Consider the following 25,651-nt stretch of genomic DNA (forward strand, 5'->3'; position numbering starts at 1 on the left):
GTTCTGATACGGCCAGTTGCTGGTCATCCAATAGCAAAGGTCATTCCAAACCAGCCACTGAAGAATCTAGTATTTTTCTCTCCCTCCCAACCCACCACGACATTCGAGAAGGCTACGAAGCCACCAAAGGCAGGATTTTTTTGGGGGGGGGAAACCCACCAAAAACAACCCCAAAATCCTTCCACTCTTTTTGGCAACTATGCCTTTGTTCATCTCTCTCAGGTTTGTGGATGGGTGGAGAGAAGCCAAGTGGATTTTAAAACGACAATCCTGCCAACGGCAGCCAAGTTTTGGGGAGCTCCACGTCTACGTTATACAACTTTAGCTCAACGATTTTCACATTACGGTAACTTTTTTTTTTAAAGTGTTTTCACATTTGGGAACCTATAGTTAATTTAGAAGCACAGAAATGAGAGACCACTGGCCTTGGTGTTCTGACCCAAACTAGTAAGTCTTTACAGTTTGGGAGCTGTGGGGACTTGAACCGATTAAAACCACAGGTGTTTGTAACCTAGAGAGGGTTTTGAAAACCGCACCTGCTGTTATGGATCTCTATTGGGTCTCTTCTTCTCAGCCCCCCTGTGATGGACTCCTATGGGTATGGTTAGGTACACAGAACCGGTGGGAAAAAATTGATTTTTTTTCTTTTTTCCCCTTCTGGGCTCTGGGTCTCTTTTTCCTATCGCAGTAAATGAGGTTGAATGTGTATAATATTAGAGCAGCTGTGCGTGCGAGTTTGTACGTACACTTTATATAGCAGATAATGCATATTTTTGTGTGCCTGTGTGTAATGTGTACGTACACCTATGGCATATATACATAGAATTAAATACAGTGGTACCTCATGATACGAACTTAATTGGTTCCAGGAGGAGGTTCGTAAGGTGAAAAGTTCGTAAGACGGAACAATGTTTCCCATAGGAATCAATGTAAAAGCAAATAATGCGTGCAAATCCTTCCCAAACTTTAGAAGGGAGGCAAACAGAGGGCAGGGAGGAGCAGCTAAAGGGGGCAGGTGGAAGAAGCAAGGCTAGGCTAAAGGGTGAGTGGGAAGGAAGAAAGGCAAGGGGGCACCCCTCCCCTTTCTTTCTTCAAAAGACACCCTTTCAGTGCCTTTGCAAGCATGTTGTTCTCTGCAAAATCTTTCCTACTCCAAGCAGCCCCTCCCTTTTCTTTCTTCAAAAGATACCCTTTCAGTGCCTTTGCAAGCACGTTGTTCTCTGCAAAGTCTTTCCTCCTCCAAGCCGCCCCTCCCTTTTCTTTCTTCAAAAAAAGGGGGGGAAAGAAACCCCTTCATCCCAGCAGCAGCGGCTTGGGTTCGTAAGGTGAAAATAGTTCGGAAGAAGAGGCAAAAAAATCTTAAACACCGAGTTCGTACCTTGAAAAGTTCGTTAGAAGAGGCGTTCGTAAGATGAGGTACCACTGTAGTATATTTTGGATGTTCAGTAATAGTAAATAGATTGGGAAATTGCATCTCTTGGAGGAGAGGAGAGGCCAGGCACCCTAACCCTGGACGTGAGTGATGTCATGTTGGCCACCTTTAAGCCAGTCACATGATCTTTAAGCCACCCCTCTGGGTCACATGATCGTCAAACCACTCCCGCCTGGTCATGCGGCTGGCAAGCCACACCCACAAAATAAGCATGGTAGTAAAAAGTTTTGCAGCCCTTCCCTGCAGCCACCTCAGGTGAGACCGTGTGGCAGGTAGACGGTTATGAGATTTCGTTCCTAAGGATGGTTCGTTCTCTTAGGGCATAGCTCTACTAAGTGCCTTGATAGCAAACGCAGTTGTCCCCACTTCTTTGGGTGAGCAGCGCGGATCGTCCGCTAAAAGACCCCTGAACTCCCTTTGCGTTACTACAGCTCTCCTCACTCCTTGGAGGAGCCCAATGAGTATGCAGGCAAGCTCTGGGTGGTTCGGATACGGATCATACGTCGCTGTGCCTTGAACTAAGAGATGTAAAGCTACCCCGGCGACTCCGGTAGAACTGGGAGAAGCTGGCGGCTCGACTCCTCTTCTTTTTCCTCTCGCTCCAACTCCTCTGCTTGTCCCGGGTGATAAAGTTTTCTATCAGCTTCAGTTTCTCGTGTTCTTCCTTCAGAAAGAAGTCCACCAGCAGGCTCTTCTCCTTCTTAATCTGCTCACTGATGTCCTTGGGGATGTCTGGGATCAGCCAGTCCACAAGCACGCTGAGGAACATCACCAGGTTCTGCCAGGGAGGAGGAGGAAGGGGAGGAAGAGGAGGAGGAGGAGGAGAAGAAAGAAAGAAAGAAAGAAAGAAAGAAAGAAAGAAAGAAAAGACGTGAAGGGGAGGAGGAGAAGGAGAAGAGGAGGAAGAGAAAGAAGAAGAAATAAAGAAATAAATAAATAAATAAATAAATAAATAAAAGAAGTGGAGGGGAGGAGGAGAAGGAGAAGAGGAGGAGGAGGAGAAACAAGAAGAAAGAAAGAAAGAAAGAAAGGGAAAGAAAGAAAGAAAGGGAAAGAAAGAAAGATAGAAAGATAGAAAGATAGAAAGATAGAAAGATAGAAAGATAGAAAGATAGAAAGATAGAAAGATAGAAAGATAGAAAGATAGAAAGATAGAAAGATAGAAAGATAGAAAGATAGAAAGATAGAAAGATAGAAAGATAGAAAGATAGAAAGATAGAAAGATAGAAAGATAGAAAGATAGAAAGATAAAGATAGAAAGATAGAAAGATAGAAAGATAGAAAGATAGAAAGATAGAAAGATAGAAAGATAGAAAGATAGAAAGATAGAAAGATAGAAAGATAGAAAGATAGAAAGATAGAAAGATAGAAAGATAGAAAGATAGAAAGATAGAAAGATAGAAAGATAGAAAGATAGAAAGATAGAAAGATAGAAAGATAGAAAGATAGAAAGATAGAAAGATAGAAAGATAGAAAGATAGAAAGATAGAAAGATAGAAAGATAGAAAGATAGAAAGATAGAAAGATAGAAAGATAGAAAGATAGAAAGATAGAAAGATAGAAAGAAAGATAGAAAGATAGAAAGATAGAAAGATAGAAAGATAGAAAGATAGAAAGATAGAAAGATAGAAAGATAGAAAGATAGAAAGATAGAAAGATAGAAAGATAGAAAGATAGAAAGATAGAAAGATAGAAAGATAGAAAGAAAGAAAGGGGAGGGGGAGGAGAAAAACAAGAAGAAAGAAGAAGAAAGAAAGAGGAGGAGAGGAGGAGAAAGACAAAGAAGAGGAGGAGGAGGAAGAGGAAGAAGAGGAAGGAGAAGGAGGAGGAGGAGAAAAAGAAGAAGAGGAGGAGGAAGAAGAAGAAAGAAAGAAAGAAAGAAAGAAAGAAAAGAAGTGGAGGGGAGAAGGAGAAGGAGAGGAGTAGGAGGAGAAAGAAGAAAGAAAGAAAGAAAGAAAGGGGAGGAAGAGGAGAAAGACAAGAAGAAAGAAGAAGAAAGAAGGAGGAGGAGAAGAAGAGGAGGAAGACGAAGAAGAGGAAGAAGAAGGAGGAGGAGGAAGAGGAAGAAGAGGAAGAAGAAGGAGGAGGAGAAGAAGAAGAAGAAGAAGAAGAAGAAGAAGAAGAAGAAGAAGAAGAAGAAGAAGAAGAAAGAGATCGATCACAACTGCTGCTCATGCACAGAAGCAAAAACATGTTGGCATGAGCACGTACGCACACAGGAGAAACAAAGCTGTGCCCGCATTGCAACTTTTGCTACCAGTGCGCCATCATTATCCATACTAGTAGCAACACAATACTGCTAAATATATATTTTACTCAAGAGAAAAGCAATAGGGAAGTTACAATATTTACCTGAAAGATAAGGACGAATGCCAGACGGGCCGACAAAACAGACCAATACTGCTTAGAGAATTCATACGAGCTTTCTGCCCACGGTGGTTCTCTGTAATCCTTAAACCTGAAATATTAAAACCGGCACGTTAAGCAATGATTTTAAGAGCAACACCCGTTCATCTTTACTTTAAAAAGTTTCAATTTTCACATTTGGTTTATTATCCAGGGATTAATGTCTAGTTACACCGTGAGAATTAAGACGTCCAAAGTTATGTGAGCAACAAGGATTGAAAAAGAGCATTTGTATTCAGAATAAAAGCCAAAAGAGACATTTGCAAAGCAAAATACGTCAGGATGGGTATAGATTGTTGTGGCCCATCTGCGTCCTGCACAGCTGATCACCGATGCCGAGGGTCAAGAGACAGGTGTGGTTTGGTATCCTAGGCCAGTTGACTTGGCACCCGAGTCTAATAGTAAGGAGGTTGGAGAAGATGGGGAGTCAGAGGTTGAAGGCCAACCAGGGCCTGTAGCACCTCTAGAGGTGCCCATGAGTGATTCAGATGAAGAGCAGGAGCCTCTTCTTGATGCCAGAGTACACAGGACTGTCAGAAGACATGAGTGGCTGAGCAGGAGGAGGGCTCTGCGTGAATAGATCTCTAGAACCCTTGGCCACGCCTTTTGGCTATTTAAGGGTGAGTCTCGTGACAAGCCAGTGCGGAAGTCAACTTTCGAATGTGAGCGATGGCTTCTTGGATTTGGCTCTGGGACTATTTAAGGGAATTGCAAAGTAAGAAATTGAAATCTGATAAATATTTGAATAATAATTGATTATATGGAATGAAACATAGAAGACTGACAGCAGAAAAAGACCTCATGGTCCATCTAGTCTGCCCTGTATTTTATCTTAGGATGGATATGTTTATCCCAGGCATGTTTAAATTCAGTTCCTGTGGATTTACCAACCACGTCTGCTGGAAGTTTGTTCCAAGCATCTACTGCTTCTTCAATAAAATAATATTTTGTCACGTTGCTTCTGATCTTTCCCCCAACTAACCTCGGATTGTGCCCCCTTGATTTTGTGTTCACTTTCCTATTAAAAACACTTCCCTCCTGAACCTCATTTAACCCTTTAACATATTTAAATGTTCAAGTTGCTCACAGTAATAGTAAAAAACAATATACAATAACAAATCTAATAATTAAAATATCTAAAAAGCCCCTTATTTAAAAGCAAGACACACACACAAACATACCATGCATAAACTATATAGGCCAGGGGAGATGTCTCAGTTCCCCCATGCCTGACGGCAGAGGTGGGTTTTAAGGAGTTTACGAAAGGCAGGGAGGGTGGGGGCAATCCTAATCTCGGGGGGGGGGAGCTGGTTCCAGAGGGTCGGGGCCACCACAGAGAAAGCTCTTCCCCTGGGTCCCGCCAGACGACATTGTTTAGTCGACGGGACCCGGAGAAGGCCAACTCTGTGGGACCTAACTGGTCGCTGGGATTCGTGCCATCCCTGGCTGAGGTCAAATCACTAGCAATACCTTTTGAAAACAGTAAAATTGGAACAGAACGAAACTTATATTGGTTAGCCGGTGCGATAGCATCGAAAAAACAAACACACCTATTGGAGGTATTACAAAGTCCATATTGTGGGGCCTTCGAGGCAAGGTGTTTAGCATTCTTTGTTGTCCTCTTTAAAAAGGCAAGGTTATGTACAACCGATAAAGAGACCTAACTGCTTTATAATAGGTCTGGACCTGCCCAGATAAAAGAACCCCATTATCTCGAGATATGTATGAGTGGGTATCTCTAACCCTGAGATAAGCTAAGTTCTATTCTTGGGTAGAGAAAGGAGGCAGGCCGCTGTAGTCCCCTGCTTTCCTGCCCCTGGGATTGCTTATCTACAAGCACTCCCACTGCTGTTCAATTTGGGGTGGGGGCGGATTTGGGGCGAAGGTGGCAATGCAGTTGCATAGAATGCCACATCCTTGAGGCCAAGCTGCGGAAGAAACGCCAGATGTTGCCAAGACACATCAGTTAGCTGGGGGAAAGATCAAAAGCAACATGAGAAAATATTATTTTACTGAAGGAGTAGTAGATCCTTGGAACAAACTTCCAGCAGACGTGGTAGATAAATCCACAGTAACTGAATTGAAACATGCCTGGGATAAACATATATCCATCCTAAGATAAAATACAGGAAATAGTATAAGGGCAGACTAGATGGATCATGAGGTCTTTTTCTGCCGTCAGTCTTCTATGTTTCTATGTTTCTATCAGTTTCCATCAATGGAATACAGGCAGCACAAATGAGCGTGGCTTGTTTTGTGGGTGTGGCTTGCCAGCCATGTGACCAGGTGGGAACGGGTTGATGATCATGTGACCGGAGGGTGGCTTAAGGGTCATGTGACTGGCTTAAAGGTGGCCAACTTGACGTCACTCATGTCAAGGGTTAGAGTTGAGGTTAGGGTGCCTGGCCTCTCCTTGCCTCAGTACAATTTCCCAATCTATTTATGATTCCTAAACATCCAAAATATACTATTTAATTTATGTATACAGTGGTACCTCATCTTACGAACGCCTCTTCTAACGAACTTTTCAAGATACGAACCCAGTGTTTAAGATTTTTTTGCCTCTTCTTCTGAACTATTTTCACCTTACGAACCCAAGCCGCTGCTGCTGGGATGAAGGGGTTTCTTTCCCCCCCCCTTTTTTTGAAGAAAGAAAAGGGAGGGGTGGCTTGGAGGGGGAAAAGACTCCATTTAAATAACTAGGAGAACAGCGTGCTTGCAGAGGCACCGAAAGGGTGTCCTTTGAAGAAAGAAAAGGGAGGGGTGCCCCCCTTGCCTTTCTTCCTTCCCACTCACCCTTTAGCCTAACCTTGCTTCTTCCACCCGCCCCCTTTAGCTGCTCCTCCCTGCCCTCTGTTCGCCTCCCTTCTAAAGTTTGGGATTTTCCTGAAGGATTTGCACGCATTATTTGCTTTTACATTGATTCCTATGGGAAACATTGTTTCATCTTACGAACTTTTCACCTTACGAACCTCCTCCTGGAACCAATTAAGTTCGTATCATGAGGTACCACTGTATATGCCATATGTGTACATACATATTACACACAGGCACACAAAAATATACATTATCTACTATATAAATGTATCTACACACAAACACACGCACGCACAGCTCTTCTAAAATTATACACATTCAACCTCATTTACTGCAATAGGAAAAAATTGCAGCATCGCAAAAACATGGAAGTCCAGAGGTGGGGTTTCCAGGACTTCCATGTTTTTGCGATGCTGCAATTTCGCTGAGGCTCCCCTTGCTGGGAAACCCCACCTCCGGACTTCCGTTGCCAGCGAAGTGCCCATTTTTGCACTGCTGGTATTCCCCTGCAGCATCACAAAAACACGGAAGTCCGGATGTGGGGTTTCCCATGGAGGGGAGCCTAAGGGGAATCCCAGCAGTGCAAAAACGGGCGCTTCGGCTGGCAAAAGGGGTGAGTTTTGGTCTTGCACGCATTAATCACTTTTCCATTGATTCCTATGGGAAACATTGTTTCATCTTACAAACTTTTCACTTTACAAACCTCGTCCCGGAAACCAATTAAGTTCGTAAGACGAGGTATCACTGTACTTGCAACTAAGGTCCGAACAGTTTCGGAAAATGCATAATCATATCAAGGCAGTAGATAAAAATTTTAACAGTGTATTTTTCTTGACATTTCTTATTCAATACCAGGGCTCGCAGTTTTTTTAAAAATGGCAATAAAGATTGTCTTATCTTAGGTAGATGTTTGCAAGCTACGGAAAAGCTGGAAGAAACAGTCTTGGCTTTTTTGCATAACCAAAAGAGGTTTTGCCTACTTAAAGAGCTCCAAAATAGATACACATGAATAGATCCTGAGCCACACAAAAAGACGACATTTGCCAGGAGACCCATCTGGATGCTGAAGCACAATTGTAAAAAAAGAAGAAAAAAGGTTGACCTTTCCTAACTGATGTAACTGCCACCAAAACCACAACTTTTTGGATTCTACCCCTGGGAAACGCAACAGCGAAATGCTTAAAGGGAGCTTTTTTGTTCATTGCCTAAAGACAATAGCAGAAAGAGGACAATATGTATATTATTGTGGCTTTGAAGAAGTTCTGGTTACCTTATTTTTTGGAATATAAGACTCACCTTTTTCCTCCTTAAAAGAGGCTGATAATTATTTATTATTTTCTATTTATTTAGATTTGTATGCCGCCCCTCTCCGCAGACTTGGGGCGGCTCACAACAAAGTGAAAAAACAATTTACAACAAATCTAAATTTCTACTAAAAACATTTAAAAAACCCCATTTTCTAAACCCACATACATACACACATACCATTCATAAATTGTATATACCTGGGGGAGATGTCTCAGTTCCCCCATGCCTGACGACACAGGTGGGTCTTAAGGAGCTTACAAAAGGCAAGGAGAGTAGGGGCAGTTCTAATCTCCGGGGGGAGTTGGTTCGAGAGGGTCGGGGCCGCCACAGAGAAGGCTCTTCCCCAGGGGCCCGCCAACCGACATTGTTTAGTTGACGGGACCCGGAGAAGGCCCACTCTGTGGGACCTAATCGGTCGCTGGGATTCGTGCAGCAGAAGGCGGTCTCAGAGATATTCTGGTCCTGTGCCATGAAGGGCTTTAAAGGTCATAACCAACACTTTGAATTGTGACCGGAAGTTGATCGGCAACCAATGCAGACTGCGGAGTGTTGATGAAACATGGGTATACCTAGGTAGGCCCATGACTGCTCTCGCAGCTGCATTCTGCACGATCTGAAGTTTCCGAACACTTTTCAAAGGTAGCCCCATGTAGAGAGCATTACAGTAGTCGAACCTCGAGGTGATGAGGGCATGAGTGACTGTGAGCAATTATAATTTGAGTGCATCTTATACTCCGAATGCAGCTATTTTTTCAGCCCTAACTAGCTGCTCTTACCTTGCAGGCTCTTTCATTTGTTCTTTCTGCAAATAATGTTTTCCAAACCCTAAGTCTTTGCAGGTTTTTTTTTGTTGCTCTAACTTGCTCTGAATAAGTTTCTTTCCAGCCCTAACCAGGTGCTAATGATGTTCCCAGCTCTTAACAGCTTGCAAGCTCTTTCATTTGTTCTCTCTGCAAAGAATGTTTTCCAAGCCCTAAGTCTTTGCAGGGGTTTTTTCAATTGCTCTAACTTGCTCCGAATAAGTTTCTTTCCAGCCCTAACCAGGTACTAATAATGTTCCCAGCTCTTACCAGCTTGCAAGCTCTTTCATCGTTACTCTCTGCAAAGAATGTTTTCCAAGCCCTAAGTCTTTGCAGGGTTTTTCTCAATTGCTCTAACTTGCTCCGAATAAGTTTCTTTCCAGCCCTAACCAGGTGCTAATAATGTTCCCAGCTCTTACCAGCTTGCAAGCTCTTTCATCGTTACTCTCTGCAAAGAATGTTTTCCAAGCCCTAAGTCTTTGCAGGGTTTTTCTCAATTGCTCTAACTTGCTCCGAATAAGTTTCTTTCCAGCCCTAACCAGGTGCTAATGATGTTCCAAGCTCTTACTATCTTGCAAGCTCTTTCATTGTCACTCTCTGCAAAGAATGTTTTCCAACCCCTAAGTCTTTGCAGGGTTTTTTCCATTGTTCTACTTGCTCCCGAATGTTTCTTTCCAGGTGCCAGTGATGTTCCCAGCCCTTACTGGCTTGCAAGCTCTTTCATTGTTACTCTTTCCGAATAAAGTTTTTTAAAAGCCCTGACCAGGGAATAAAATTATGTGCTGAAGCTGACCAGATTAAGGACGCTAGCCAGATGAATACCTGGTAAACAGATTCTTTTCCCTATAGTCCAGTGCGTCTTATACAGTAATACCTCATCTTACGAACTTAATTGGTTCCCGGAGGAAGTTTGTAAGGCGAAAAGTTCATAAGCCAAAACTTTCCCATAGGAAACAATGTAAAACGAATTAATGCGTGCAAGAAAAAAAAACGCAAAAAACCCGCCACCGCCTGGCTGTCACCTTTTGAAACAACCGGGTGCCTCTCAGCGTTCTCCCGAACGCTGAACCCGGAAGTTCGGCAAAAGTTCGGGGTCGGCGTTCGGGTTCAGGAGGCCGCTGAGAAGCCCCGCCGCCCAGCTGTCAGCTTTTCAAAAGAGCCGCGGAGCTGTCGGGCCGGTCAGGAGGCTTAAACAGAGGTGGGGAATCCCAATAGGGAATTCCATGGGCAGAGCTTTGACATCATGAAGACGTCCTTCCTGGAGTCCATGTTTCGGCCGGCCAGGAAGGACGTCTTCGTGACATCAAAGCTCCGCCCATGGAAGTTTGGCAAAAGTTCAGGATTGGCGTTCGGGTTCAGGAGGACACCGAGAAACCCCCTGGCTGTTTCAAAAGGCGACAGCCAGGGGGCGGGGCTTCTCGGCGGCCACCCAAACCCGAACTTTTGCTGAACTTCCGGGTTCGGCGTTCGGGCGGCAGGTTCGTAAGATGGAAAAAGTTCGGAAGAAGAGGCAAAAAATTTCCGAACCCTGGGTTCGTATCTCGGATTGTTCGTATGGCGAGGGGTTCATATCACGAGATACCACTGTACTCCGAAAAATACGGTATGTTTGTTGAGGTCTGAACACACGGAGTGTTCCACACTTGAACAAGGTGACGCAGATGTAACCCAAAGAAAGAGAATAAGTCTTTCATTGGATCGGCCAGGAAAATATGACATAAATCTCAGCATGATACTAGCAAATGAAGACCAGCGGCCCCGAGAACGCTGTGCGATGCCATCTGCTTAATATAATAAAAAATTTCCCTCTCAAGGTTTCGTGACAGCTTCACAAAAGAACTCATGGGCCAGGAGATGGAGGGAGATGGAAATGTCACTGATGGCAGAGAGTTCGGGGCTACATAAAAGGAAGGAAATTTTCCAGAATGCTTGAAAAAAACAACAACGACAACGATAAAGGCTAGGAAAGTTGAGCGCATTGTGACATTCCTAGATAACATCATAATGTTCCACTGGAGCGTGGCAATTATCCCGGTGAATCGACACCAGGGGACAAATATGTTCCTTCGACTGGAACAACAAATTCATCAAGAGATCCCCCAGGAAGGCTGCAGATGTCCAAAGGATTGGCTCTCTATCTCTCGGATTGCACCCTCCGAAGATTTTAGCCTTGGGTAGAAAGTCACCACTTAGACAGGGGCAAATTGCTCCGGGTTTGCTCGTACCTGTCGGTCGTCAGAGAACAAGTCACGAAGGCAGCGTGAGACTCTGCCTACATATGGTGGAAGGTCTTAAGCGTAAAACTTACCAGGAAAGACTTCATGAAGACCTCATGGTCCATCTAGTCTGCCCTTATACTCTTTTCTGTATTTTATCTTAGGATGGATATATATTTATCCCAGGCATGTTTAAATTCAGTTACTGTGGATTTACCAACCACATCTGCTGGAAGTTTGTTCCAAGGATCTACTACTCTTTCAGTCAAATAATATTTTCTCATGTTGCTTTTGATCCTTCCCCCAACTAACTTCAGATTGTGTCCCCTTGTTCTTGTGTTCCCTTTCCTATTAAAAACACTTCCCCCCTGGACCTTATTTAACTCTTTAACATATTTAAATGTTTCGATCATGTCCCCCCTTTTCCTTCTGTCCTCCAGACTATACAGATGGAGTTCATGAAGTCTTTCCTGATACGTTTTGTGCTTAAGACCTTCCACCATTCTTGTAGCCCGTCTTTGGACCCGTTCAATTTTGTCAATCTCTTTTTGTAGGTGAGGTCTCCAGAACTGAGCACAGTATTATTCCAAATGTGGTCTCACCAGAACTCTATATAGCGGGATCATAATCTCCTTCTTCCTGCTTGTTATACCTCTAGCTATGCAGCCAAGCATCCTACTTGCTTTCCTTACCACCTGACTGCACTGTTCACCCATTTTGAGACTCTCAACTATCGGGCACATTTTTCAAGATGTTGTTTAAGGCAGTGATTTTCAACCTTTTTTGAGCCGCGGCACATTTTTTACATTTACAAAACCATGGGGCACATTGAGCGGGGGGGGGGGGGGGTGGTGTAAAAAAAGTTTGGACAAAAAAATTCTCTCTCTCTTCCTCCCTTTCGCTCTATTACCCTCTCCCTCCCTCTTTCTCTCCCTTTTTTTTTCTCTCTCTCCATCCCTTTCTTTCTCTCTTCCTTCCTTCCTCTTTTTTGCTCTCTTTCTCTCCCTCCCTACCTGTCTTTCTCTCTCCCACCTTCTTTCTCTTTCTCTCTCTTTTTCTTTCTCTCTCTTTTTCTTTCTCTCTCTTTTTCTTTCTCTCTCTCTCTTGCTCTCTCTCTCTCTCTCTTTCTTGCTTTTTCTCTCTATTTCTCTTTCTTTCTCTCTCTCATTTTCTTTCTCTCTCTTGCTTTCTTTCTCCCTCTTGCTTTTTTTCTCTCTTTCTTTAGTTCTCTCTCTTTCTTTCTTTCTCTCTCTCTCTCTTGTTTTCTTTCTCTCTCTGAGCTTCGCGGCACACCTGACCATGCCTCACGGCACACTAGTGTGCCGCGGCACACTGGTTGAAAAACACTGGTTTAAGGCATCTGGATGATCAAAAAGTAATACACCTGCTTGTTCCTTTAATACAGTGGTGTCAAACTCAAGTTCCATGGGCTAGATCCGGCCTGTGGGGGTGCTTAGTTCTGGCCCATGGGTCAGCCCTGGAAACAACAAAGGACTGGTCCGTGATGCCTCTGTCAGCAGTCTCCCAGGGACAAGCAAAATCCAATGGGGAAGCCAGAGTCACTTAACAACAGTTTTACTAACTGAACAACTGCAGTGATTTCTTCCTTTCTTCCTTGATTCCTTGATTCCTTGATTCATTGATTCATTGATTCATTGATTTATTGATTTATTGATTTATTTACAGTAATCCCTCACTACTTCACGGTTCATCTTTCATGGAATCGCTATTTCACGGGTTTTCAAAGGGGGCTTAAATCCATTAAATCCATTAAAAAAATTAAATCCATTAAAAATTCCTAAAATTCTTCTACGGTACTACTGTACTCTATTAAAGAAACTGGTAGGATATCACATGGAGTTCCAGCTGAGAAACATTATAGAATGACTGTTTAATGCAAAGGGTGGGTTTTAAAAGTCCAAATACTTGTTAAATACATTAAAAAAATATCTTTCCTCTACTTCACGGAAATTCGTTTTTCACAGGTGGTCTTGGAACGCAACCCCAGCGAAAAAGGAGGGGTCACTGTATTTATATTTTATTTATTTTGTTTGTTTGTCAGGTACGTATTGATGGTATAGAAAGATATAATATTTCTATACATGATACTAGTAAGAGAGAAACATTAGGACAGGGGACGGAAGGCACGCTGGTGCACTTATACATGCCCCTTACTGACCTCTTAGGAATCGGGAGAGGTCAACAGTGGATAGTCTAAGGGTGAAGTTTTGGGGGTTAGGTGATGATACTACACAGTCTGGTAGTGAGTTCCGTGCATCGACTACTTGGTTACTAAAGTCGTATTTCCAGAAGTCGAGTTTGGAGCGGTTTCCTTTAAGTTTGTATCGGTTGTGTGCTCGTGTGTTGCTGTGGTTGCAGCTGAATTATTATTATTATTATTATTATTATTATTATTATTATTATTATTATTATTATTTATTAGATTTGTATGCTGCCCCTCCCTGTAGACAAGGGGCAGCTCACAACAGTGATAAAAACAATACATGGTAACAAATCTAATAATTAAAATCTAAAATAACAGTTTTACATTAAAAAGTCTAAAAAGAAAAAAAAACCCCAATAGATAAAATACACACACACAGTCATATCATGCACAAAATTACATAGGCAAGGGGGGGAAGTCTCAGTTCCCCCAAGCCTGACAACAGAGGTGGGTTTTAAGGAGTTTACGAAAGGCAAGGAGGGTGGGGGCAGTCCTAATCTCTGGGGGGAGTTGATTCCAGAGGGTCGCAGCCACCACAGAGAAGGCTCTTCCCCTGGGTCCTGCTAGACGACATTGTTTAATCAACGGGACCCGGAGAAGACCAACTCTGTGGGACCTAACCGGCCGCTGGGATTCGTGCGGCAGAAGGCGGTCTCGCAGATATCCAGGTCCAGTGCCATGAAGGGCTTTATAGGCCATAACCAACACTTTGAATTGTGACCAGAAACTGATAGGCAACCAATGCAGACTGCGGAGTGTTGGTGTAACATGGACATACCTAGGGAAGCCCTTGATTGCTCTCGCAGCTGCATTCTGCACGATCTGAAGTTTCCGAAAACTTTTCAGAGGTAGCCCCATGTAGAGAGCACTATAGTAGTTGAACCTCGAGGTGATGAGGGCATGAGTGACTGTGAGCAGTGAGTCTCGGTCCAGATAGTCATTGATGTTTCATGGATCAACAATATAGATGTTTGATGTATTAACATCAATCATTAAGTGTTGTACCACATGATTCTTGTATCTTTTTTTTTCTTTCTGAGAGCACATGCACCAAGACAAATTCCTTGTGTGTCCAATCACACTTGGCCAATAAAATTCTATTCTATTCTAATAGGGAAAAATACCCATTTTTCCCATTTCTGCACACTGATCCACAGGCTTCGGAGGGACAGCTCTGAAGTGAAGTCTCTTTCGAGCTAGATTTACTTTAGGTTTGCCTCAGGGCGGAAAGCAAAAAAGAGAAACCATAATGGCTAATCACATGCCACAGATAAGTACCCACTGCAATGTTTATTTAGAACGAAATTCCAGAGCACTGAGAAAGGAGGGTGCAAAAACCAGACCTATTTCAAGAATGCATGCTCTGTCGGGAGAGTTTGAACTTTGTGATTGAGATGGTTTAATCTCCCAGGCTGGGGAGAAGGCGGGTCGTCGGAGTAGGCCTGCTTTGGTGAGATCACGCCGGCTTAAGAACAAAAGGGGTCCGCGTCTTTCCCCAGCTTATAGAAACATAGAAGACTGACGGCAGAAAAAGACCTCATGGTTCATCTAGTCTGCCCTTATACTATTTCCTGTATTTTTATCTTAGGATGGATATGTGTTTATCCCAGGCATGTTTGAATTCAGTGACTGTGGATTTACAAACCACGTCTGCTGGAAGTTTGTTCCAAGCATCTACTACTCTTTCAGTCAAATAATATTTTCTCATGTTGCTTCTGATCTTTCCGCCAACTAACTTCAGATTGTGTCCCCTTGTTCTTGTGTTCACTTTCCTATTTAAAACACTTCCCTCTTGGGCCTTATTTAATCCTTTGACATATTTAAATGTTTCGATCGTGTCCCCCCTTTTCCTTCTGTCCTCCAGACTATACAGATTGAGTTCATTAAGTCTTTCCTGATACGTTTTATGCTTAAGACCTTCCACCATTCTTGTAGCCCGTCTTTGGACCCGTTCAATTTTGTCAAAATCTTTTTGTAGGTGAGGTCTCCAGAACTGAACACAGTATTCCATATGGGGTCTCACCAGTGCTCTATACAGCAGGATCACAATCTCCCTCTTCCTGCTTTTTATACCCCTAGCTATGCAGCCAAGCATCCTACTTGCTTTTCCTACCGCCTGACCGCACTGTTCACATGCATGATAGTGCGCACACACATTCCTTTGGCACCCGAGGGAAAAAAGGTTTGCCATCCCTGGTTTAGTATATTTAGTTTTAAATTGGATTTAAGCTACTATATTGTATTGTTTCCTTTTTTTATATGTTGTAATCAGCTCCGAGTCCTCAGAGAAGGGCAACATATAAATCCAATAATAAATAAATAAAATAAATGAGACAAACTACTTCTCTTATACCAAGAGAATGTATAAATATTCCCCACCTTCAACTCCTGTAGGGAAAGCAAGTAGGATGCTTGGCTGCATAGCTAGAGGTATAACAAGCAGGAAGAGGGAGATTGTGATCCCTTTATATAGAGCGCTGGTGAAACCACATTTGGAATACTGTGTTCAGTTCTGGAGACCTCACCTACAAAAATATATTGATAAAATTGAAGGGGTCCAAAGATGGGCTACAAAAATGGTGGAAGGTCTTCCTCTCCTTTTCCTTATTCTTCTCTTTTTCTATTCTTCCTTTTTCCTTTTCCCCTTCTTATTATATTAAGATCTAGTGCAAAAACGATATACAGTGATACTTGTCTTACAAACTTAATTGGTTCCGGGATGAGGTTATTGAAATGAATGAGACTCAGACAGGAGTACAAGATGGTTCCGTTTATTCAGCTCTCTCGAAAGTGACTTCAGCAAGGAACGCATCTGAGCTGTCAGTGTCAGAACAGCCCTTTTTATACCTTTAAGGCTCGCGCCTAAAAGAAACGGCCGTGCGTCTTAGCCAATCAGACGCGGCCAAGGTTTATTCATAGTTTAAACAGTATTTTCAAGGTCTTTTCTTTTACAGAGTTTTACATTGGTTATATACAGACTTAACACCCCTCCCTCATTAGTTCAGCCAAACTGTCAATCAGTGAGCCAAGTGACGTAGTCCTCCAATCGATTGGGCCGGCGTGACGTGCGCTCAGACCTGCGCAGATCATTGCCGGCTGGTATGTCTATGGTGGAGGTTGGCTCGTCGTTGTCTCCTGTCCGCGGCTGGGCCCAAGTTGGGGCTCTGGCCTGCGGAGACAAGTATGCTGATGGCGCACCGTGCCCAGAAGAGGAGGAAGGCTCGGCGTCGCTGGAGGAAGCATCAGGCCGTGGTAAGTCCTTTTGTAATTCCAAAAGTTCGAGTTGCGAATTAATGTCTGCTTGGGGGGAAGAATTTCCGTTAGCGGCCGGCTCTTCATTTGGTGTTATGCGCCCCCTTAAATGATCGATGTGCCGCCTCCATGTGCGGCCATCTTCCAATTGTACCACATAAGATTTTGGGGCTGTTTGTTGCATTATTTTTCCTTTCAGCCAACTCAACCCCCCGTCAAAATTTCTAGCAAAAACAAGTTGCCCTAGGTACATATTTCTTTCAGGTGCTGTACATGTTTCATTATTTACATTTTGAGTACAATAACGAGGGTGCAACCTGTCCAGGGGGGACCTTATTTTTCGACCCATTAAAATTTCTGCTGGGCTTTTGTTTGTGATGGAATTTGGGGTGATATGCTGCATTAATAAAAATTGATCTAATTTGTGTTGTATTTCCCCTGGGCCTGCCCTGCGCAAGGCTTCTTTGGCCACACGTACATAACGTTCTGCAAGGCCATTAACCCATGGCGAGTAAGGGGATGTGAGTGCGTGTCTGACCCCTAAGTTGCTTAAAAAGCACTCAAATTGTCTGGCAGTTAATTGTGGCCCGTTATCTGAAACTAGGATGTCTGGGCACCCATGTGTGGCAAACAAATGGTATAATGCTTTAATGGTGGCACAAGTAGTAATGTTTTGCATAGCAATGATTTCCACCCATCTGGAGAACGCGTCTACCACAATTAAAAAGTTTTGGGTTCCGATAGGCCCTGCGAAGTCAATATGAATGCGGGACCATGGCCCAGTGGGTCTTTCCCATTCCAGAGGTGTTGTTTTCGGGGGATTGGGCCGTGACTCCTGGCAAGGGTCACAGTTTGCTACCCATTGCTCAATGTCTCTATCTAAACCTGGCCACCACAAATAGCCCCTGGCCAACCCTTTCATTCTGACAATGCCTGGGTGGCCTGCATGCAACATACTTAGTACCTTCTGTTTTAAGGTATTGGGAATGACCACCCTGTCACCCCATAACACGCATCCCTTCAAGTAGGATAATTCCAACCTTTTAGATTTAAATTCAGACAGCCCAGTTTCCTCAGAGTCTCCCAACCATCCTTTTTGAATACAATTGATTAATTTTAACAATAGTAAATCCTTCTTAGTGTGCTCAGCCACTTCTTTGGCAGTGGTCAGGCAGTTTTCCTCAAGGTCAATTAGTAAGACATCCTCTGTGGGGGTTGGATCTGAGACTAACTCGGGCATGGGGCATCTACTTAACCCGTCAGCATGATTTATTGATTTTCCCCCCTTATGTGTTAGATGGTATTGGTATCCTGACAGGAAAAGGGCCCATCTTATTAATCTAGGGGACATGAAGGGAGGAGTTGGTTTATTGGCAGCTAGAAGACCAAGCAGGGGTTTGTGATCTGTTATTAGTTCAAAACTCCTCCCACAGAGATAATAATGGAATTTCTTAACGCTAGAGACTAGGGCCAATGCCTCTTTGTCTAATTGGCTGTAGTTTCTCTCTGCCATGGACAATGTTTTAGAAAAGAAGGCGATGGGGGCCTCTGTATTGTTTGGCATTACGTGAGCTAATACCCCGCCAACCCCATACGCCGAAGCATCGCACGTGAGCCTTATTGGCAAAGTTGAGCTATATTGAACCACTACGCTTTTAGAGGTCAATAACTGTTTTATTTTATGAAAAGCTTCGCGCTCCATTGTGCCCCAGGTCCAGGGAACTCCCTTCTGCAGCAGTCGGTGTAGTGGTTCTGCTGCCGTTGCCTTCTGTTTAAGGAAGACAGAATAAAAATTAAGGAGGCCCAGAAATGCTTGGAGTTCTGTCTTATTATTTGGCTCGGGTGCTTTGGTTATGGCCTCTAGTTTGTCTGCTGTGGGGTGTATTCCCTCACTGTCTATTCTATAGCCCAGAAATTCTATGCTACTTGCTCCCCACACACACTTGTCTGGTTTTACTTTTAACCCCTTAGCTTGCAGTCTAGCCAATACTTCTCTGATGCGCATGTTTAATTCTGCTTGGTTTTTTCCTGATATAAATATATCGTCAAAATATGGGGAGGTTCCTTTTATACCTGCCAATAATCGTTCCATGAAACTTTGGAAAATGCCTGGGGCGGTACTGACCCCGAATTGCAGGCGGGTGCACCTAAAAGCACCCCTATGGGTCACTATGGTCTGGGCCAGGGATGTGGCCTCATCGACCGGAAGCTGTTGGTATGCCTGTGCCAGGTCGATTTTCGAAAATACTCTCCCTTCCCCCAAAGAATGAAGTAATTGTTGGACCACTGGGATCGGGTATGGATGGTGTTGAAGGGCCTTATTGATAGTGGCTTTGTAGTCTGCACAGACCCTTAAGGAGCCATCAGGTTTAACTGGGGTGACAATGGGGGTTTCCCATGGCGCTTGTTCTACAGGGACTAAGATGCCCTGGGCAATCAATTTGTCCAATTGGATGTCTAGTTTAGGCAATAGTGGTAGGGGTACCCTGCGAGGCTTAAGTCTGACTGGGGGTACCTTGGGATCTAGAGAGAAGGAGATAGGGGCCCCATTATAGGTGCCCAAAGTAGGGCTGAAAACCTCAGGAAATTCTTGGATAAAGTTAGGAATATCAGGTTCAGCATTTACATGACAAAGACCCAGTATTTCAATTCCCAAAGGAGACATCCATGTTAACCCCAGGAGGGAGTGTTTGGCTCCCTCAACCACAATTAAAGGAAGAGAATGTTCACAGTTTTTAAATTTCACAGGCACATCTACTTTCCCCAAAACAGGTATGACATTACCTTGAAAATCCCTTATTATTAAAGTTGAGTTAACAAAATCAGTTTTAAGAAAATTTGGCATATACATTTTGAATTTGTCCCAAGGCATAATAGAATGCTTAGAGCCTGTATCTAATTCTAGGTTACAAGGTTTGTTATTTAAAAGTAGTGAGATGATAATCTTGTTCCCTCCTTTAGCAGTTGCGCAATTTACGTAAGTTTGTGCTTTACCTCGTGCGTAGTCACGGTTAGCGGTAGAGTCGTTTCTGCGATTGAAGCTTCTGGAGAATTTGTTGTCTCGCGGTTGTTGTGCCTGGTTGTGGAAACGTTGTTGGCGGGGTGTAGAGAAGGACTCCTCTGGAAGGGGCGCTCTGCAAGCCTCGGCGATGTGCCCGCGTCGATTGCAGCGGCGGCAAATGGCGTCCCTGAAGGGGCAACGCTGTCGTGGGTGATTTCCTCGGCAACCGGGGCATGGGTTGGAGGGGCGTTGGTATCTGGGTTGTCTGGCTTGCTCGGAAGGCAGCAGGAGACAGGTGTCGTCGTCCGTGGCAGCTGGGCTGAGGTCATCTGTGGTTTCGGCGCGGGAAACAGCAACGGAGATTTTGGAGACGGTGTCTTTCTTTTCGTGTTCCTTGAGTTCTTTGGCGGCCGCGTCAGCTACTTCGGCTGTTTGAGCCAGCTTGATGACTGACTGAAGCGTTGGATCGTCCTCTGTTAGGATTTTGTTCCGGACGGTCGCATTCTTCATCCCAAAGATCAGAGCGTCTGTGAGGCGAGCTTCTGGGCTGTCAAATTTGCACTTTGACAGCACCGTGCGAAGTCTCGTGGCGAACTGATTGATTGTCTCAGACTCACGCTGGGTCATTCTGGAAAATTGATGTCTGTAGACTACGGCAGGCTTCGTTGGTTTGAAGTGGTTTGCCAGTCTGGCTTGGAGGTCGTCCCACGGAACGGATTTTGCTGGAAGCGGGTCGGTAAGCGTTTGGACGAGGTCAAAAATCTCAGTCCCGCAATAGTTCAAGAAGATCGCCCGCTTCCTGTCGTCTTCAGCTTCTCCCATTCCTGCCGCTTCTAGGAAGATTTCAAATTTCGCCATGTAGGCGTCCCAAGACGACTTCTCGGGGTCGAAGTAGTCGGGAGCCCGGCCGATCTGGAGGTGATTCATGCTTGACTCGTGGATTCTTCGTTCTCTCGTCGCCAGTGAAATGAATGAGACTCAGACAGGAGTACAAGATGGTTCCGTTTATTCAGCTCTCTCGAAAGTGACTTCAGCAAGGAACGCATCTGAGCTGTCAGTGTCAGAACAGCCCTTTTTATACCTTTAAGGCTCGCGCCTAAAAGAAACGGCCGTGCGTCTTAGCCAATCAGACGCGGCCAAGGTTTATTCATAGTTTAAACAGTATTTTCAAGGTCTTTTCTTTTACAGAGTTTTACATTGGTTATATACAGACTTAACAGTTATTAAGGTGAAAAGTTTGTAAGACGAAACAATGTTTCCCATAGGAATTAATGGAAAAGTGATTAATGCGTGCAAGCCCAAAATTCACCCCTTTTGCCAGCCGAAGCGCCCGTTTTTGCACTTCTGGGATTCCCCTGAGACTCCCCTCCATGGGAAATCCCAACTCTGGACTTCTGTGTTTTTGTGATGCTGCAGGGGAATCCCAGCAGCGGAATCCCAGCATCGCAAAAACAAGGGCTTCGCTGGCAACGGAAGTCTGGAGGTGGGGTTTCCCAGCGAAGGGAGCATCAGTGAAATTGCAGCATTGCAAAAACACCAAAGTCCTCGAATCCCCACCTCCGGACCTCTGTGTTTTTGCGATGCTGCGATTTCACTGAGGCTCCCCTCACTGGGAAATCCCACCTCCGGACTTCCGTTGCCAGTGAAGCACCCAGTTTTGCGCTGCTGGGATTCCCCTGCAGCATCACAAAAACATGGAAGTCTGGAGGTGGGGTTTCCCATGGAGGGGAGCCTCAGAGGAATCCCAGCAGCGCAAAAACGGGTACTTCGCTGGCAACAGAAGTCTGGAGGCGGGGCATCCCAGCGGTGGTGGTGGGTTTGTAAGGTGAAAATAGTTTGTAAGAAGAGGCAAAAAAATCTTAAACCCCAGGTTTGTATCTCGAAAATGACGAGGCGTTTGCAAGACGAGGTATCATTGTATCTGTATTTTGCTTGTCCTCATATATTCTTCATGTTTAAATTTTTCCTTTATGATTTCTACTTGTACATTTGTACTGAAGGTTGAATCAGCGGAACTTTCCTTTAACTTTAAAACGCGCCCTTCCTTCCTTTCAATTTATTACAACTCCGTTGTATAGGCTGTTTTCCAACTGGTCTCCTTTTTCCTCCCTTTCATTTATTCTGAATTAAATTGCATTGTTTGGTTTAAAGCAAAGAGTGAGGTTCCACCACCACCACCCCTCTGGGCGAAAAGCTCTTTGTCCTAACATGTTCCGGCTCTTTAAAAATTAAACAATTCCACCTCAGCTACAGTGCATGGAATGGCCAGGTGTTCACTCAATCATGTCTTGACAGCATGTCTGCACACCGGAGCATGGCTGCCTGAAGACACACAAAGACGCACATGGCTTTGAGACACTGGAGGATGGAGTAAGCTATGCGCAAAGGTGGACATTTTAATCAGGTATCCGTAGAATAGAGAGGTAGTTAAGCTTGGATTAAGAGATGTTTCTTTAAGAGATTGCATTAGGGGGAAATGTAGTTAGATTGCACTCTGGGTAATGTAGTCCATGACATGAGACCACATCTGTGTGCTAGATAGGAGGCCTGGGAGGGAAAAATATAGCTCCAGAGTCCACTAAAAATGTTGGGCTCTCAAAACTTTTTTTTAAAAATCAAGAACACAAGATATCTTCGAGTCTATGGAGAGGGGCGGCATACAAATCTAAATAATAATAATAATAATAATAATAATAATAATAATAATAATAATAATAATAATAATATTCTTCAATCCCAAGAACTGCCAATATTGTATTGGCAGTTCTGTGTTAACAAAAACTTCAGAAGATAAGTGGGCAAAGCAATGGAAACTGCAGTTTAATGTTTCCAAATGTAAAATAATGCACTTGGGCAAAAGGAATCCTCAATCTGAGTATTATATTGGCAGTTCTGTGCTAGCAAAAGCTTCAAAAGAGAAGGATTTAAGGGTAGTGCTTTCTGAGAGTCTCAAAATGGGTGAACAGTGCAGTCAGGTGGTAGGGAAAGCAAGTAGAATGCTTGGCTGCATAGCTAGAGGTATAACAAGCAGGAAGAGGGAGATTGTGATCCCGCTGTATAGAGCACTGGTGAGACCACATTTGGAATACTGTGTTCAGTTCTGGAGACCTCACCTACAAAACGATATTGATACAAATTGAACGGGTCCAAAGATGGGCTGCAAAAATGGTGGAAGGTCTTAAGCATAAAACTTATCAGGAAAGATTTAATGAACTCAATCTGTATAGTCTGGAGGACAGAAGGGAAAGGGGGGACATGATCGAAACATTTAAATATGTTAAAGTGTTAAATAAAGTTCAGGAGGGAGGTGTTTTTAATAGGAAAGTGAACACAAGGACAAGGGGACACAATCTGAAGTTAGTTGGGGGAAAGATCACAAGCAACGTGAGAAAATATTATTTGACTGAAAAAGTAGTAGATCCTTGGAACAAACTCCCAGCAGACATGGTTGGTAAATCCACAATAACTGAATTTAAACATGCCTGGGATAAACATATATCCATCCAAAAAAAAAATACATGAAATAGTATAAGGGCAGACTAGACGGACCATGAGGTCTTTTTCTGCCGTCAATCTTCTATGTTCCTATGTTTCTAATCCCTAATTCTAATTCTAATTTATATTATGTAGCCGTTCTTTTTTTCAGCCTGGTGAAGACTGCTTTGGAATACAGAGTAGTCATCGACTTACAATAACAGTTTGTTTTGAAGTTACAACCGCGCTGAAAAAAAGTTGTTACTAACTTAACACCTGGAGTGATTCAGCTGTGGCCAGCAAGTTTGTGCACCGCGACAAAACTTACTGAACAACTGTCTCTTAGTACACGTAAAATTTGTAGAACTTACACAAAGGACTTACCTGTATCAAAACAAGATCACAAAAAGTTTGGTCCCGAAAAGCGCCTTTCTTTGACTAGCAATACAATGACTCCCCTGTTTGAAGGGCTAAGCATCTGCAGCTGGATTCATCTCACCAGAGGTTTGACAGTCGTAACAAAAAAAAAATGAAAGGCAGCTGCTTTTACCTGCAGAACGAAACCTCCTCTTCAAATGGTGAGTTTTCTGGCTGGGTTCCAGGTTTAAAGTCACTGACGTTGAAGTATGACAGGGTGTGATTGATGAAGCCATGCATGGTCCCGTTGTGGCTGTACACATATTGGTAGACAAGGCGTGGAATAAAATCCGAAGTGACTGCAATGACAAAGGCCTGGAAGAAAAAAAACAAAATCATTTCCCGCATGAAATCTGCAAAGGGTACTGTTAGAAATTCTGTTTATGTAAAGCACCACAGGGAGCAAAGAAAGAGCACAGTCACCATGTGCTTTACTGCTCAACTATACAACTGTAACAATCAACAGGAAACTCTGGCATCCAGTATATACCATAGATCCAAATCTGGAAACATTGCCAACTAGTGGTTAAATATTATTGGAGTTGTTGCATAAAAATACATCCCAACGATGAATTCCAACAGGAACAAGATATAGAGACATCTCATTTGAACAACAGGATCACATAGTTGGAAGGGATCTTGGAGGTCTTCTAGTCCAACCCTCTGGACAGCCACTAGATGTCAACGATGGAATTTATCAAGGTCTTTGTTTTTTTTCTTCCGGCCATTTAGCTATGTTCCCCCTATGCTCATGCACACAGATTAAGTGTAATATCCACTGCAGAATAGAGAGAATATAGATATTAGAATCTAACCTTGTTTCAAGGTGCCAAAGGTTATTTGTTATCTTTCTGTCTGTTTGTCTCTCTGTCTGTCTGTCTATCTATCTATCATCTATTCATTGTCTATCTGTCTATCTATCTAACTGCCTGCCTACCTACCTACCTACCTACCTACCTACCTACCTACCTATCTATCTCTTATCTATATTTATCTATCCACATGGCATCTATCTATCTATCTATCTATCTATCTATCTATCTATCTATCTATCTATCTATCTATCTATCCTGTCTGTCTGTCTGTCTGTCTGTCTGTCTGTCTGTCTCTCTTTCTCTCTAGTCTGTCTGTCTGTCTGTCTGTCTGTCTGTCTGTCTGTCTGTCTGTCTGTCTGTCTGTCTGTCTGTCTGTCTATCTATCTATCTATCTATCTATCTATCTATCTATCTATCTATCTATCTATCTATCTATCTATCTATCTATCTATCTATCTATCTAAAAATTTGAGTTCCGGGTATAGTTATAGATGAAGAAAAAATAGACATCATGATCTTTAGAACATTAAAAAAAATTAATACACAAGCTTTCATCCTTCTAGTCCAACTCCCTACTCAAGCAGGAGACTAGTTTTTTCCTTGGTTGCTGAAAGAACATGCGTGCATCATGCTATTGTGCATGTGTGAGTGCCCACACCCATAACTCAATGCCTGGGGTGGGCAAAAACAGCTTTTGCTCCCCCCCTGAGGCCCTCTGGAGGCCAGAAATGGCCTGTTTCCCAACTTCTGGAGGGCCCAGTAGGCTCCTGTTTCGCGCTCCGCAGGCTCCAAAGCCTTCCCTGGAGCCAGGGAAGGGCAAAAACGCCCTCCCCATTGCCCCTGAAGGCCCTCTGGAAGCCAAAAATGCCCTCCCAGCTGGCCAGCACACACATGCACGTTGGAGCTGAGCTAGGGCAATGGTTCACATGCCAGCAGATATGGCTCTGCGTGCCACCTATGCCACCCGTGCCATATGTTTGCTGTCAGTGCTCTAGTCCATACACTTCTGGACAAATCACTGTTCAATATCATCTAAAATATTTTTAATTTTTACACGCATTGTCCATTTTATATGCATTGTTCATACTGAGTTTTGATTGCAAGATCCCAGCAGAAATATCATCCTGGGTTTTTTTTTTTAACACCTTTGTGCTGGCCTTGGACTAGAGGCCATAACTTCTCTCCTCTCCTCTCCTCTCCCCTCCCCTTCACTCCCATCCCCTCCCCTTCACTCCCATCCTATCCTATCCTATCCTATCTATCCTATCTCACTCCATCTATTCTATTCTATTCTGTTCTATTCTGTTCTATTCTGTTCTATTCTGTTCTGTTCTGTTCAGTTCTATTCTATTCTATTCTATTCTATTCTATTCTATTCTATTCTATTCTATTCTATTCTATTCTACTCTACTCTACTCTACTCTATTCTACTCTATTCCATTCCATTCCATATTTTCTCTCCCCTCCCCTCCCCTTCAATCCCATCGCA

The 25,651-nt window shown here is 43.6% G+C and overlaps 1 protein-coding gene across 1 annotated transcript in view; it reads right to left on the reverse strand.

Annotated features, from left to right (window-relative positions):
* Positions 1-673: 673 nt before the first annotated feature.
* The window catches only part of ANO2 (anoctamin 2), a 144,516-nt gene continuing 119,538 nt past the window's right edge, over positions 674-25,651 (reverse strand). The window contains exons 22-25 of the mRNA XM_070755220.1: positions 23,481-23,662; positions 3,785-3,890; positions 1,190-2,210; positions 674-1,103 (exon numbers count right to left, since the gene is read on the reverse strand). Of these exons, the coding sequence (XP_070611321.1) occupies positions 1,929-2,210; positions 3,785-3,890; positions 23,481-23,662 (570 nt within the window). The 3' untranslated portion in view covers positions 674-1,103; positions 1,190-1,928. The remainder of the gene's footprint in view (positions 1,104-1,189; positions 2,211-3,784; positions 3,891-23,480; positions 23,663-25,651) is intronic.

The sequence above is a fragment of the Erythrolamprus reginae genome, chromosome 6 (genome assembly GCF_031021105.1).
Source record: "Erythrolamprus reginae isolate rEryReg1 chromosome 6, rEryReg1.hap1, whole genome shotgun sequence".
NCBI lineage: Eukaryota > Metazoa > Chordata > Lepidosauria > Squamata > Dipsadidae > Erythrolamprus > Erythrolamprus reginae.